The sequence below is a fragment of the Ceratosolen solmsi genome, unplaced genomic scaffold (assembly GCF_000503995.2).
Source record: "Ceratosolen solmsi marchali unplaced genomic scaffold, CerSol_1.0 scaffold35, whole genome shotgun sequence".
NCBI classification, from domain to species: Eukaryota; Metazoa; Arthropoda; class Insecta; order Hymenoptera; family Agaonidae; genus Ceratosolen; species Ceratosolen solmsi.
Window position 1 is genome coordinate 4,393,066 of NW_011948423.1, and position 13,998 is coordinate 4,407,063.

A 13,998-nucleotide genomic window follows, 5' to 3' on the forward strand; every position below is an offset into this window, starting at 1 on the left:
TTATGGGGCACGATTTAATAACGATAAGCGCGAATACAAAACAGGAGATAATCGAGATGTATTTCGAAAAAGGTTTATTTATACGCTGTGCTGTATTATGTCCTGCGATGCTTCATAATTATTCCACATGATTCTTCAACGTTCCGCAGCTATTCCGAACTATTCTTAGTATTCCACGTATCAGCATTCTCTGTATTCTTAGTACAGAATGATTGCAGAGCGTTGAACTGTTGTTAGCATTTGAAGAATGGTGGACGATTTCTGTGAACACTTAATCATCTGCGAGATTTTTAATTATTAAATAACGTGGCGTTTAAATAGTAACAAATTGCAGGCAAATTATGTTTTCCAAAATTCATTTATTAATTCATCTTCATTGTTTACAAAGTACAAGATCATTTACAAGCATTTATTTTGTAGCTCAACCAATTTTCAAATTACAAGATTATTACGTTGAATTATAGAAACGATATTGATTATCCTAGCACTGTAATTGAGCAGAATACATTAACATTGCGGCGCACCTAATCATTATAAACTATGTACAAAATAAATAGTGATCGATATTTAATTAATAAAGTCCATTGATTAGGTTAACTTTCTAGTTAAATTGGCTGATAAGGCGGTCAAATATTGACCCGATTTCCATCCATTATCAATTTAAAGTTACCGTCAAAGATATTGGACTCACTCGGCTTAAACTCGGACTCACGGCTTACACTGGCCAAAGATAAAATCATTTATCCATCAATAAACCGCGTCTTTTACTTTAGCTGCACTGTACTAACTAACGATACGCTTATCGAATGTACAAAAAAGAAGGGAAGAAAAAGGAAGGAGAGAAAGAGGAAGAAAAGAAAAAAACAAAAGAAACTATTATCTCGTTGTTTTTCTCTCTCGTGCGGATTTTCAAACGACGACCAGCAGAGATATCAGTAACTGGTTAAGATTTCTGCCGCTGCAATTCAACATTTCTCAGGAGGAGTGACCGTAATTTCAGCTTTAATCTTACTTAGTCGAAACACGTTTTTCCGCATCGCGTACACAGGCCAACAAATGGAAACGCGCGCTCGTACACGTGAAGTATGCAAATCTAGATATCCGACGTTTCACAAATTAAAGTGCATCGAACAGTGGCGCGTATATCTATCATTTCGAGAAAATAAAAAGGTCGGTCTCCCGCATCGAGTGCGACGGTAGCTAACGAATTTCGAGCTCGGCAACCGCCCCTCTCACGTCCTCCTGACTCCGGCCCGCCCCGTCGTCCCCGCGAAATTAAATTATTATTAGCGTTAACGGTGGAGAGCCGCGGGCTCCGCGAGCGACTTCTATTGCACGAGAATTATTGCGAAGACGTTTCCATAAGCCGTGCGCGCAGCGAGTGTTTAAAAAGTGCGCGCCACGTTGAGAAAATCAGCATTAATTTAAAGCGCGAGTTAATTATTCCGCTCAATTACCGGGCGAGCACCACCACCTACGAGAACAGTATCGCCGTGTCCAATCGGCTAATTATCGCTCCCGCGGCGACAATCACCGCCTTCCTCACATCTCCGACGACGTCTGAGAGAGGCTATCGTCCTGGCTGGCCATGCTCCTGCTGTCCTTGTTCTTCACGAACTCGAACTTCTCGGCCATAGCGAGCAGCCAGATGTAAGAGTAGAGGAGATCATCCACGCGATCCGCCGCTTTCTTCAAGGAGGGAAGGGGAGGTTACAACAGCATCGAGAATCGTGTATAGCTCTTAGACTCCCTTTTGTACACCCTTTCGCTTCTTTTCTTTCTTTCCTTCTCTCTACTACCACGGCCCTACCGTCACCCCCCGCCCACCAACGGCCTCTAGCCCCCGACCTCACCACCACCCCACAGTCTTCCGACTACTCACTCCTTCCTTTTCTCTTGTTTCATGAGAAATGCATGGGCAAGAGCTGACCAAGTCGGATATGTACGTATTGTATGGATAAAAATCTACAGACCCAATGTATTAATGTGGCCGTTCCAACGCTAAGGAATTCGCCAGTTTACTAGCATTTACCTTTATTTATACGTACTGTTTTATACGGCACGCGATAAATTATCGACATACTGAAAGAAAAAGAAAGAAAAAAAAATACATTCGATGATCCGATTGAACTTTATATGTTAAAGATTGATTCTTACGGAGTATTGATTTAGAGAAACCGAAACAGTAAATTTACGTGGATTATAAGTCACGGATTATGCGATTTAAACAAGCTTTCGGCTATCTGCGAGAAAATATTCAAAACCTAACGTCAACAATTTATAAATTTACTGCAAGTTTTTATTTGATGTATATCGGCAACTCGATAAAATTCTTTCATGCATTGCTTTGTGTTCATAACAGAAGTGAGTAAAAATAAATATGGTGTGAGATGCGAAAGTTTTGAGAAAATGTACGGTAGACTGATTTATCTTTTCGACCGAATAAGCCAACTCTTTCCTATGTGTTCTATGAAACTTTATTTTAGATGAAGACATGATAAAATCTTTTATGGAAAAGCATTACCCAAATATTAAATAACTCAAATGTACTCTTGTGCATTAAAAGTTTCAACGGAGAAAGTGATAAATAGGAATTATCCATATCGTAGGGCTAATTGTATAGTGGATACATCCGCGTACTATTACTATTAATCGAAAAGACTTGTGCAATTGAATATGTAGAATTATTGATGAGTGAAATTATCGACAATTATTAAAGTTCGTTAAAATTAAGAAATTTAAATTAAGAATATATTTAAGTAAATGACTGGCTTTAATGTTTCTCTCTTTACGCTTCTCTCAATAATTTATTAAAAAAAAAAATTTTTTTCTAATTCACACGGCTTACAACGATTTACAAAATTAAATCTGAAAAACTTTCATTTCCATTTTGTTCATTTTACCGTGATTATTTTTTATAAAATACCACATTCAATTATAATTTTATGCATTAATAAAATACAATTATCTTCTTAAAAGATTAAAATAAAATTTTTCATTTTTATCACTACTGCTCTGTAATATTCAATATTTTATTTAAAAAAAAAAAAGTTCTTTTCTTTCATTCTTTTCTTTTGTTTTACTTTTGTTTTTTATGTCTTTTCCTAATTAGATATGAGGGATATTTGACAGCGTACGCTAAAAATAATTCTGTAATCGGGTAAAGGTTCTCGTGAACAGGTGAAAACGTTACTTTTTAATTCATATATGTATGTATTCATTCATACTGCAATAAATTATCCGCTCTAATAAATTACGTCGAATAAATTTGTACAAACGTTAAAAATACAAAAATATGGTTAATACAATTTAAAATATATATTCGAACGTACTTTAAATATTATATTTTCTGTACAAATCACATTATAAAAAAGCAAATTATGACGCAACAAAAAAAAAAAAAAAAAAAAAAAAAAAAAAAATAAAATTTTAATTGTAATTAAATATATTAAAAAAATATAAAGGAATAAAATTACTATTCTATCTGGAAAATAACAACACATAATGGAAAAAAAATCTGAATATTTTCTGAATAATAAATTCTATTATATTGTTAAATTTACTAAGTAACAGTGAAAAAGTTATGTGCACGCGTTTGCCTGAGACCCCATGTACATGAAAATAAAATTTGTGCCGACATTCTTAATTTAATATTGTAACACTGCTTTACTTTATTGAAAACTATAATTTACGTCAAAAAATATAAGGCATTCCTTCGTGAAGAAAAAAAGAAAAGGCTTTGTAAATTTTAATAAATAGTTGCAGTAAGTTCTAACTAATTTATTACTTTTCATTTTTACACAAATTAAAAAAGTTTATATTATAAATTAAGTTTAAATTATAAATCATCAGAATGTTATTTAAGATTTTCTTAAATTTCAATTACTTAAATAATATGAAGTTTTAAACAACTCTAAATTTTTGCATCAAATTAATTCTAATTATTTTATACATAACCCAACATAGCCATCATATTCTGTAAAATTATTCACAGTTTTGATAAAATTTTCAAACAAATTTAACGCGGCCATTTATAATAATAATAATAACAATAATAATAATGTAAAAAAATTTTAATATATAAATGTGACTTTTTTTTTTGTTTACTTAAGTAATATTACGTTTATTAATATTCTTATAATATTGTATTTTACTTCCTCCTATTAATAAAAAAGCAATAATTAATTTTCATTTCTGTCCCTTTTACTCTCTATTTCTCTCTCGCTTCCTTAAATAGCTCATAAAATAGCAAATTTAGAATAAGGATTCATTAAAACATAAAAGTATGGTTATTATACAAATGAATAAAAGTAATGAATATAATGATAAAATATTCGACTATTAAAATAGTAAAATACCATTGTTCGCGTTAAGTGACAATCATATTAATAAATTTATGATTAAAATGAAAAAGAAAATATTAAAACGTTATAAATATTTAAATCATATTTAAATTATTTTTAAAATTTAAGTTATACTACAATTTTTTCTTTTTTTACCTCGATTAATTTATAAAGAAAATGCTTGTCTCGCCGATTATACTGAATCATAAATTGCAGCAATATTAAATGAGTAAAGATAGAAATCAGTAATCATATATTCAGAAAAATAATTAAGAATAACTTAGAGGATAGTAGTATTACTTGATTTCCAAACATTGCAAACGTCACATTTATATTTTGAAAGAACATATTTAATATTAATGTATTTTCTTCCCCGAGTCCTTTTGATTTCTAAGAAAATATAAACAAAATTTTCACGATCATTATTAATATCATCATCATCATCATTATTCTTATTATTAATATCATCATCATCATTATTATTATTATTATTATTATTATTATTATTATTATTATTATTATTATTATTATTATTATTATTATTATTATTATTATTGTTGTTGTTGTTGTTGTTGTTGTTGTTGTTATCGTTATTTGCTATTGTTATTGTATAATTATGAAACTTCATAATGAAAGCGTGAAAGTAAAATTTATCGAAGATAATTAATTTTCCTTTAGAACTCATTTCAGTAGTTTCAGTTTCCCTTTGAGCGATATTTAAATTTTCAATGTTGTGTCGTGAAAATGTATTTTTTTTACTGTTTGTATGTATATTTATGTTTCAACTGATAAATAAATTATCAACTGCATTGAGTGAATAATCGTTGTTGCAAAAATTATTGTACTGTCTTGATATATATATATATATATATATATATATATACATATAACAAAAATGTCATGTAATTTTTAATTAAAGTGTAATTAGACGCAATCGCCATTGTGACTAAAGTCTAGAAGGCGCAAGAATTGAAAAACTTCTTAATTATTTAAGTTATAAGTGCGATATAATTTGCCTTTATATGATGTTGTAAATTCATAAACACATATAGCAGAGTGCGGTACGTAAACTTTTAGTTGAACCAACCAAATCGCCGAGTTCCGGCCACTAAATACACACAACTCCCATCTCACGTACGCGTTAAGTGCATAAAAGCAAAGTGTCTTGTTACTGAAATTTACGTAACAATAGAAAACTAATAATAAAAATTATTTGACATTTCTAAAAGCCTCGATATGTATTTGGGGGACACCATACGTATGTTGCAAAAGCTTTTTATTCTCAAGAATATTATAAACAATACTTTTACTTTGTAACGTTATTGATAAGTATGCATTGAGGTACGAACGTATTATTATTATTATTATTACGTTACCATGACTTAAATTTACACGTAAATAATGTCAGCGAGTAACGCTATGTATAATGATTAGATAGAAAGATATTGTTCAGTTACTTAAGTTCCTTTTTTCAATTGCAACGGACAATTGCACTCCTATCGATAATTGCACTCGTAATATCAAGTATATTAAGCTGCTTGTTATTGAGAAGCTAATTGGCAAGCGTTAAACAAGCTCAGAGATTAAGATACGAAAGAATGTGTAAAGCGACGACTACCATTGTTTGGAAAATTAATGATAATCTGCACGCACTTACAGGCTGACTCGAAAAATTCGCTGAGCCGTAAGAAAATGTGAAAAATCACCGGCTCCGCTTTACTGCGATGTACGATTTTAGTAGTGACGCGTAGTATTTTATCTAGCCGCCATTTCACAAGATTAAACATCGCTCCGAGCTAAAGAGGTTCGCTTTGTGCAACAGAGTCTCGGCCTCCCCTACGCGTCTTATTAATGTCCTCTTTCCCGGCGAAGATTATTCAAAGGGCATTTGCGGGCAGCATCTATGAGCTTCCGCATGAGATTAGGCGCGAACAAAGGGGAAAAATAAAAGTACGTGGGGTGGGCCGGAGGCAGCCATCGAATGGTCGAATTTCATAGCGTACGTGCTGTCTCACCTTAAGGTTGTCCTCGAATTCCAGCTGCACTTCGCCGTCCAAACGCTCGTTCGTTTTCGTCCTAATACCATTGAGGGCCTCGATCATGAATAAGGCCACGGATTTGTCGTGCATCATCTGGAGTCCGAAACTCGAGAGGATCACCTCGGCGATGCCCAGATCCAGATTTACCTTCGGGAAAAGCACACATACGTATTAAGGACGATTGACGTGCACAATTCTGAGTAACGTGGGGGAGGTTGGGGGGGGGGTTAGATCTTCGGAGAGGCTTTTAAATCGCATTACGTTCTTTTCTTCATTGGCGACGAACAAAGGGGCGCGCACATCCGACGGAGGATAGCCGAATAGCCGATAAATGCACCCGTTCTGAAAATATCAAAATGTCTCGAAGGCTCGATTGGTCCGCTCGAGCCTACGCGCTTTACTTCGCTATTTCTTAATTTATCGGATGGGAGTCTTGGACGGTGTCGCATGCACGCCTAATGACTTTGCATCGAGAGCTCTCGAGAATTCTTGATAAGTTAAGGTCTTTTCGTGTAGAGCGAGACCGTGGCAATATTATAATTCGACGCTGCCTTATGTTACCATAGGATTATTTTATCGAATAACTGATTGGATCTGTAAGTAACCGAAAATTAAAATACCTTTTCATTACCATTTATCTCGGGCTTTAACTAATGACTTGTTTATGCCCTCCAAGACTTTCTTTTAATTTTATAAATGGATTTTGGCTCGGCAAACAGCCGCATTCTAATCATTATCTATTGGTCGTAAATTCTTGGTATATTAATCAATGGGTATTAATTATAATTACGAGATGTCGAAGAGCATCGAAAAGAAATCAATTGTTGTGGGTTTTAGATGCTGAACCATACCGAATGCTACTCTCGTAAACTGAACCTCAAAGCGAGATTAAATTTTAATTTGAAGAGAGAGCGAGAAAGAGAGAGAGAGAGAACAACAACAAAGGGAGAGAAAATTTAAAACTTTAATTACAGCAAGTGGAAAAAGCAGAGCTTACATAGGTGTCTAATTCGTTAGTAAATTAACAATCGGTTTTACATGTATTTCCAATCAATTCGAAGGCATTGACTTTGCGTGGTAACTAAATAAATAGAAATATTCAATATTATCGTTGACGAAAGAGCGCGAGCGCGCGTATTTTTAATGTCGCTAGTCTAGCGGAAGTTTGAAAAAGCTGCGGAACGGCGCTCTTCTCTACTGCCACGCGATTCTCTCGTCCCCGGATGAGAAAAGGTAATAAATTAAAAATGGATGCCGAATAAATAAATAAATACGTGCCTTGCGACTAACGGAGTCGTTGAAATTGTTCAGTCGCTTATGGACTTTAAGGGCGACGAGGATCTTGGAGAAGATGTTGACGCGCGAGAAGTCACCTCGTACAGTGATGAAGTAATTGTCGTAATCGAACTCGACGTCGAGCGACGACTCCGACAGCTGGAAGTGCCACCAGATTTCGGGCTCGCGTCTCCTCTTGCGGTCGAGGTCATTGCGCACGACCCGGAGGCTCGGTAAGAAGGTTGGCGTATTGTAGATGATGCGCCGCAGCGCGGCCTTGAAGCGCTTGTGCATCGAGCCTTTGGGTGGATCCAGGAAGGCGTCCCGGCCGAAGGGGTCGTAGCCGAATTGGCACATGCGACGGCGCACCTGGCGAGTCTTTGCCTAGCGTGAAAAATTCATGAATTTTAGTAATTGTCTTACTCGACTCGTAAGCTAGGTTCTTACGGACGTAGTTGGGAATTGGAGCGCGAGCTTCTACATTGGGTGTATTGGGCTGTGGTGCCCCGTGCTTTGGTATGCATGAGAAATGCGAGATTAAGGAAGGAGTAGAAATTAGAAGTATGAGCGTCAGTGGGAATAAATTAGGCCACCACGTTACAATTCATTAGGTTTCCTTGCCGATTTACCCGTTAATTTACGGTAACAATAACACAATTTTTTTTTCCCCCAAAAGCCGCTAATTTTATCTCATTTTCAAAAAATGTAATATTAAACTTCACGTAATAATTGCAACAATAAATTAGTACATTAACTAGTTAAAGTAATATCTATAGCGTAACAACAATTTATTTTATTGTTGCAAGAGCTGCGTAACCCAAATTCATTAATTTTATTATGTTATTTACGTAGGGTTACTATGGCAAAATTTGCTTGCAGTACGCGTGTATAGCTTGGAAAGCATAAATTTACAGAGAAAGATGTTAATGAATAATTGCAACGTTTCTTTAATCAACATAAAGTTTTTATGGAAATCAAATTATAAAATAGGACTTAAAATTCCGTTAACATCGTATACGCAGAAGGAAAGCTTACGTAAATTTCTAAATTTCATAATATTTTACAGGCCTGTTAATACATCAAAGATTATTATTACATTTATATACTCAAAACTATTACGAAATATTTAACACGATTAACATTTTCTAAAACTGATTATATATTTTATTTATACGTAATAATAATGTATTACGTTATTAAGTATATTCTTAATTTATGTGTAATGTACCAATACGAATGGATAATAAGTTCGCATTGAAATAATTTACAGTACGATTCGTGCTTCTACTTTTTATTTGAATATTTTATTCAACTTTTATATTTGAGTTACTTGTTTAACCATTTGTAACCAATGTAAAAACCTCTAAGCAGTTTTTTTAGATTAAATTTACAGATATCGATTACAATAGAAATTGTTTTTTTTTTTTTTTTTTTTTTTTTTTTTTTTTTAATACAGATTAGGAAATTATTTTTTTACATAATTGATACTCGTAGCAAAGGCGTGAACATTTTACATTGTAATTTTGCTTGCAATCCTTCCCCCTTCACTCACACTTTCTTCATTTTATCATTTGTTCTCGTTTTTCACTACTCCAAAGCAGATTATCGAATTAACGTATTCTTTTTATTTCGTGCAACATTATCCGTCAATGGATCTTCACAATGGAGTTATAATTTAATGATTGCAATCGGGATTACTTTACATTTGTTATACATCTACAATCTGATAAGTTTTCTAAAATAGATAACCGATGGAGCTTTGTTATGTATGACGATGAATATTATAACTTAACACATCTATGCCAGGCGCGTTTTATTATTTTATTAAGATATTATTTATTACTAATATCATAATATATATGTTATAAGATTATATTATTATTAAAATGTATTTATATTTTAAGTTCTTTTTAGGATTTAAACAAAATATTGCTTAAAGTATTAAAATATTAAGAATATTTTAATTTTAAGTTTTAAAAATAGCATCTTGTCTTCTGAAATATTAAATTTATAATTTATAATTTCATTCAAAATCATAAGAATTAAAAAAAATTTATTTTCTCTACAGATGTATATAAATGTTGATAAGATTTAAAATAATTTGTGTATCTTCGATTTTATACATTCGATATAATGCCTTACATGGAATCCGAATCGATTTATTGTGAGATAACGAAATTATACTATACACCGTAAGCTGTTAAATTATTTCATTCGCTTTACAATATACCAATATCGGAAGTTTTCAGTATTGAATTGCGATCGCGAAACAGAAGATGTGGAAAGTAGATATTCAGAGTTGGGCTTATTAGATGAAGTAAAAAGTAGTAGTCTTCAACATAACAACCCGTCCGAAGATAAGAATATTTTTATTGATCTGTCATTTGGTGCTGTAGGACATAAAAAAACTTTAACATGCATAAATACAATCTAAATCACCTGATAATCAAACTTGTTGCTGCGCATGGAAACAATGCCATTATCATCGAGATTTTTTAATATATGGCGATTAGGCGTAAAGGTCTCGTTGCCGCCCGTCGTTCGGAGTGTGCAATGATACGTTTTCGTCACCGGATCCTCGTACTCGCTAATTTCGTTCTGCTCGAAATCGTCCGAAATATCAATTTCCGTTGTTGCCACTAGAGGTAGAATATCATTATCATCATCCATTGAATCTGATGACTCAACCCGAATATCTTAAAAATAAATTCGATATATCAGTGTGCATTTGACATTATTGTCTTCTTCTATAGAGTTGCTTTTTGCATTATCTAAAGTAATCAGGAGTGTCATCACCGAACAAGATACTTCTATCATTTAGGAAGAGTCCGCTGAAATATCCTAAGTACTAGAACCTAAAATTCGTAGTATCCTCTTTTTTTTTTCTTTTTTTTTTCTTTTTTTCTTTTTTTTTTTTTAACGATTAATTCAAATAATATAATGCTATTATTATAAAATCTTTTTCTACTTAATTTCTTTGACTGGCAATTAATATTGATTTAAACGTCGATCCCTTTTAAATGGCGTTGAAAAAGGTCTACCTATTTAATTTCCTCGAGAGAATAGGAATTAAAATATCTTTTATTATCTTGTCGTTGAAAGAAATCTATATAAGACCTTATTTACATCCGAGCCGTACAGGCGATTGAAGGGGCGAATAAATTAATAGATGCACAAAGGCCGCCGTTCTCACGCGTCTCGTAGCAATCGATCTCACGCCAGCTAGCGGCCAACATCGAACTAATCCCATCATAATAACCAGCCACGCCCTTTGTGTGCAATGCTGTATTGGCCTTAAGTATAGGAATCGTTCTTGGAATCGATGGTGGAAAATCCAAATTCATTACGTACCTTGTCTTTTATCCAATTGTTTATACCCATTTGCAGTGAAAGATATAAATAGTTTCAATAGTAATCCAGGAATGATTATTCTTTTCATCTAAACAGAAAAACAAAACAAAAAAAAAAGATATTAAATATTATCTATATTATTAATGCGTGACTGTTAAATTTAATAATGACCTTTCTAAGGGGAAATGAAAATTAAAGCGTTTGAATTTCAAAAGAATTACATCTGCTATTGTCCATTTTATGATAAAATAATCGCCGAGTTCTGTATGCGTCAATTACTTGTTTTTACATTCTGTTGGTAAGGTAGATTTATCTACTGCAGATACATACTTTCAGTCGATTCTCTACAGAACATTTCTCAGCTCCGAGCGCTGGCGACCTCACGTTTGTTCATATACATAAAACAAATCCGCGTAAAACACGTAATCCAATGGTACAACATCCAATGGGAATCTCATAGGTATATATAATTTCTTGTTCGATTCACTCGTTAACACGAGTAGTCTATATTTTTCAATTACAATAATCCATTGAAATACAGTAGTATCGTTAATTTTATGTTCTGTTACTCTAAATTTTTCATAACACGTAGAATATTTTCGTTCCGATATTTCAAAATATAAAATATTATTGAAAAAGAAAAAGATTTTCTATTCAATTTCATACAATACGATAAGAAAACAAAAGTAAATATAACAAAAACTTAATTATTTCATTTATATTAATTGTTTAGAGTATTTAAAAATACTTATTGTATTTATGTTGTAAAAGTAAATTTTGTAAATATTAATTCGAAATTATATAAACTTTTGGTAATTTTGATTCTATAATAATAATACATTTTTAAATATTGTCTTTTTTGTAAATTTCTTCTATGTAAATTTCTTGTATTTGTAAATTCATAATTTACATATATATATATATATATATATATATATATATATATATATATGTTATTTAAACATTATTTAGGAAACTAGAAATTATTATTTTATTTTAAGCATTAAAACACTTATTATTTGATTTGATAAAGAACATTTAGTTCTTGGATAATAGGACTATTATTAACAACGATTATAAGAAAATGGCTTATGATTAAATTAAAGCCCGAGCAAATAATTATTTAATTGAAATTATCGGTTGATTAGACCGTTAAAATATTTCAGGCCAAATTAACAAGCGGCATTTTAGATTGTGAGTTAATTTGTTATGGATTTTTAACAAAAATTTCAATCAATAGTTTTCTGAAATGTTTAATGAATTATTATTAATCATTACATGATATAAATATTATTTATATTTCGCTTATAGTAGTTAAATAAGTAAATAATGTTGCAAAATACGATTTTGTCTCATGTTGATATTTCACGAGTATCGCTACAAAATATTATTTTATACCTAAACTGCTAATATATATTTCATCTTTGAATAAATACAATTTGAAATAAATGATTTATGGATTATTACGAGCACATAATGTGAATATATATCATTTTTTTTTATAAAAAAAAAAAGAAGTATAATTCTATTATATAAAACTATTTCGAAGTCATAATATCTATTTACAGATACTTTTATTTGTACTCTAAACAGTGACGATGATCATTTTCTACTACCAGTTACTTTTATATGTATACGTTGACATACTTTTTCCGATATCAATCATATTTATGAAAACAATGACTGCATTAAGAAAGTTGCCTAGATGTCAAGCCCTTTAAAGTAAACATTCATTACTAAACTCAATTTGTATGCCACGACAACATAAAAGGAAGAATAACTTTGTGTCTTATAACTATTCATGCCAACTTCATATTGTAAATATATACTCCTTATTACGGCTTTCAGCGTCGCGCTTCAGAATATGGCTCAGAAATTTCTTGAAAATTTTCCCACGGCATAGAAATGCATTGTCAACGCATCAAACGCGACAGAAACGAAGCTTCTAACATCTCATTAACCACCTCTCTACACATCTTATTAGCAAAATGGCGTTATTGGCTCGATACGAAAATAACGGTTATGAGAATTCGCGCCAAAGGGCTCGGAGAAGGAGTTCAGTGATTCGTACTCCTCACAAAAGCTATGCGAGCAGCAAAGTATCGGCGTACTTGAAAAAAATTCCAAGCTATCCCATAGACACTTGGCGAGGACAAAATAACGAGGCTTCCGTGTCTAGAAAGTCAAGCGCCGTGGCTCTCGCTTGCTCTCGCGTTCGGACAATTTGATTACTCAAAAAGTTCGCGTGCACTCCTATCGATAACCCCGATCAAACGCAATCGCCCGCTCTCCCTGGGAAAAGGAAATTGGCCTATTACCGCCAAAGCTAGTCGCTAATAAAAGGAGGCTTTGATCTCGGCCCTGGCGAAATCATCTCTTCGTGTACGGACATCGCAATATCAAGTGTAACTTTCGGTCTCGAGATAGATTATAGCCGGACAGCCGAAATGCAAGTCGATGACGAAGATCCGCGCCATCTCTAATGCGTATCCTGGCATTTTATCGAAGACCAACGCCGACGGTCGTTTCCCCGCGGCCCTCTTTACTTCCTCTTCAATCCCAGGAAAATTACGCCCGCGTCCCCTACCTTAGCGTAGCGTCGATAACGGCTCCTGTATATAGAACAACCTGAACCTGGTCGTCGTCGCTCTAATGACGTTATCAATCGTGTTGCAGCCGAGCGGCGCTTTCCCTCATTCGTCCGACATATTTTCCATGCTATTATTAAAGTAAACTGGACCTCGAATGGACACGGCATGCATCAATTAAGAGGATTTATGTTTGTAATTATCGCCATTATTATTACCATTATCATCATCGTTGTCATCATCGTCGTCGTAATTTTTATTATTATTATTATTATTATTATTATTATTATTATTATTATTATTATTATTATTATTATTATTATTATTATTATTATTATTATTATTATCATTATTATTATTATCATTATTATCATACTTGTTTATTATAATACCTAATATTGT

The 13,998-nt window shown here is 32.7% G+C and overlaps 1 protein-coding gene across 1 annotated transcript; it reads right to left on the reverse strand.

Annotated features, from left to right (window-relative positions):
* Positions 1–436: 436 nt before the first annotated feature.
* Positions 437–11,368, reverse strand: LOC105362187 (uncharacterized). The gene is made up of 6 exons (XM_011499549.1): positions 11,339–11,368; positions 11,009–11,096; positions 10,097–10,353; positions 7,661–8,041; positions 6,359–6,529; positions 437–1,689 (listed from the first exon to the last, which is right to left on the reverse strand). The coding sequence occupies exons 2-6, from the start codon at positions 11,094–11,096 to the stop codon at positions 1,543–1,545; spliced, it is 1,044 nt and encodes a 347-aa protein (XP_011497851.1). The 5' UTR covers positions 11,339–11,368; the 3' UTR covers positions 437–1,542.
* Positions 11,369–13,998: the final 2,630 nt, after the last annotated feature.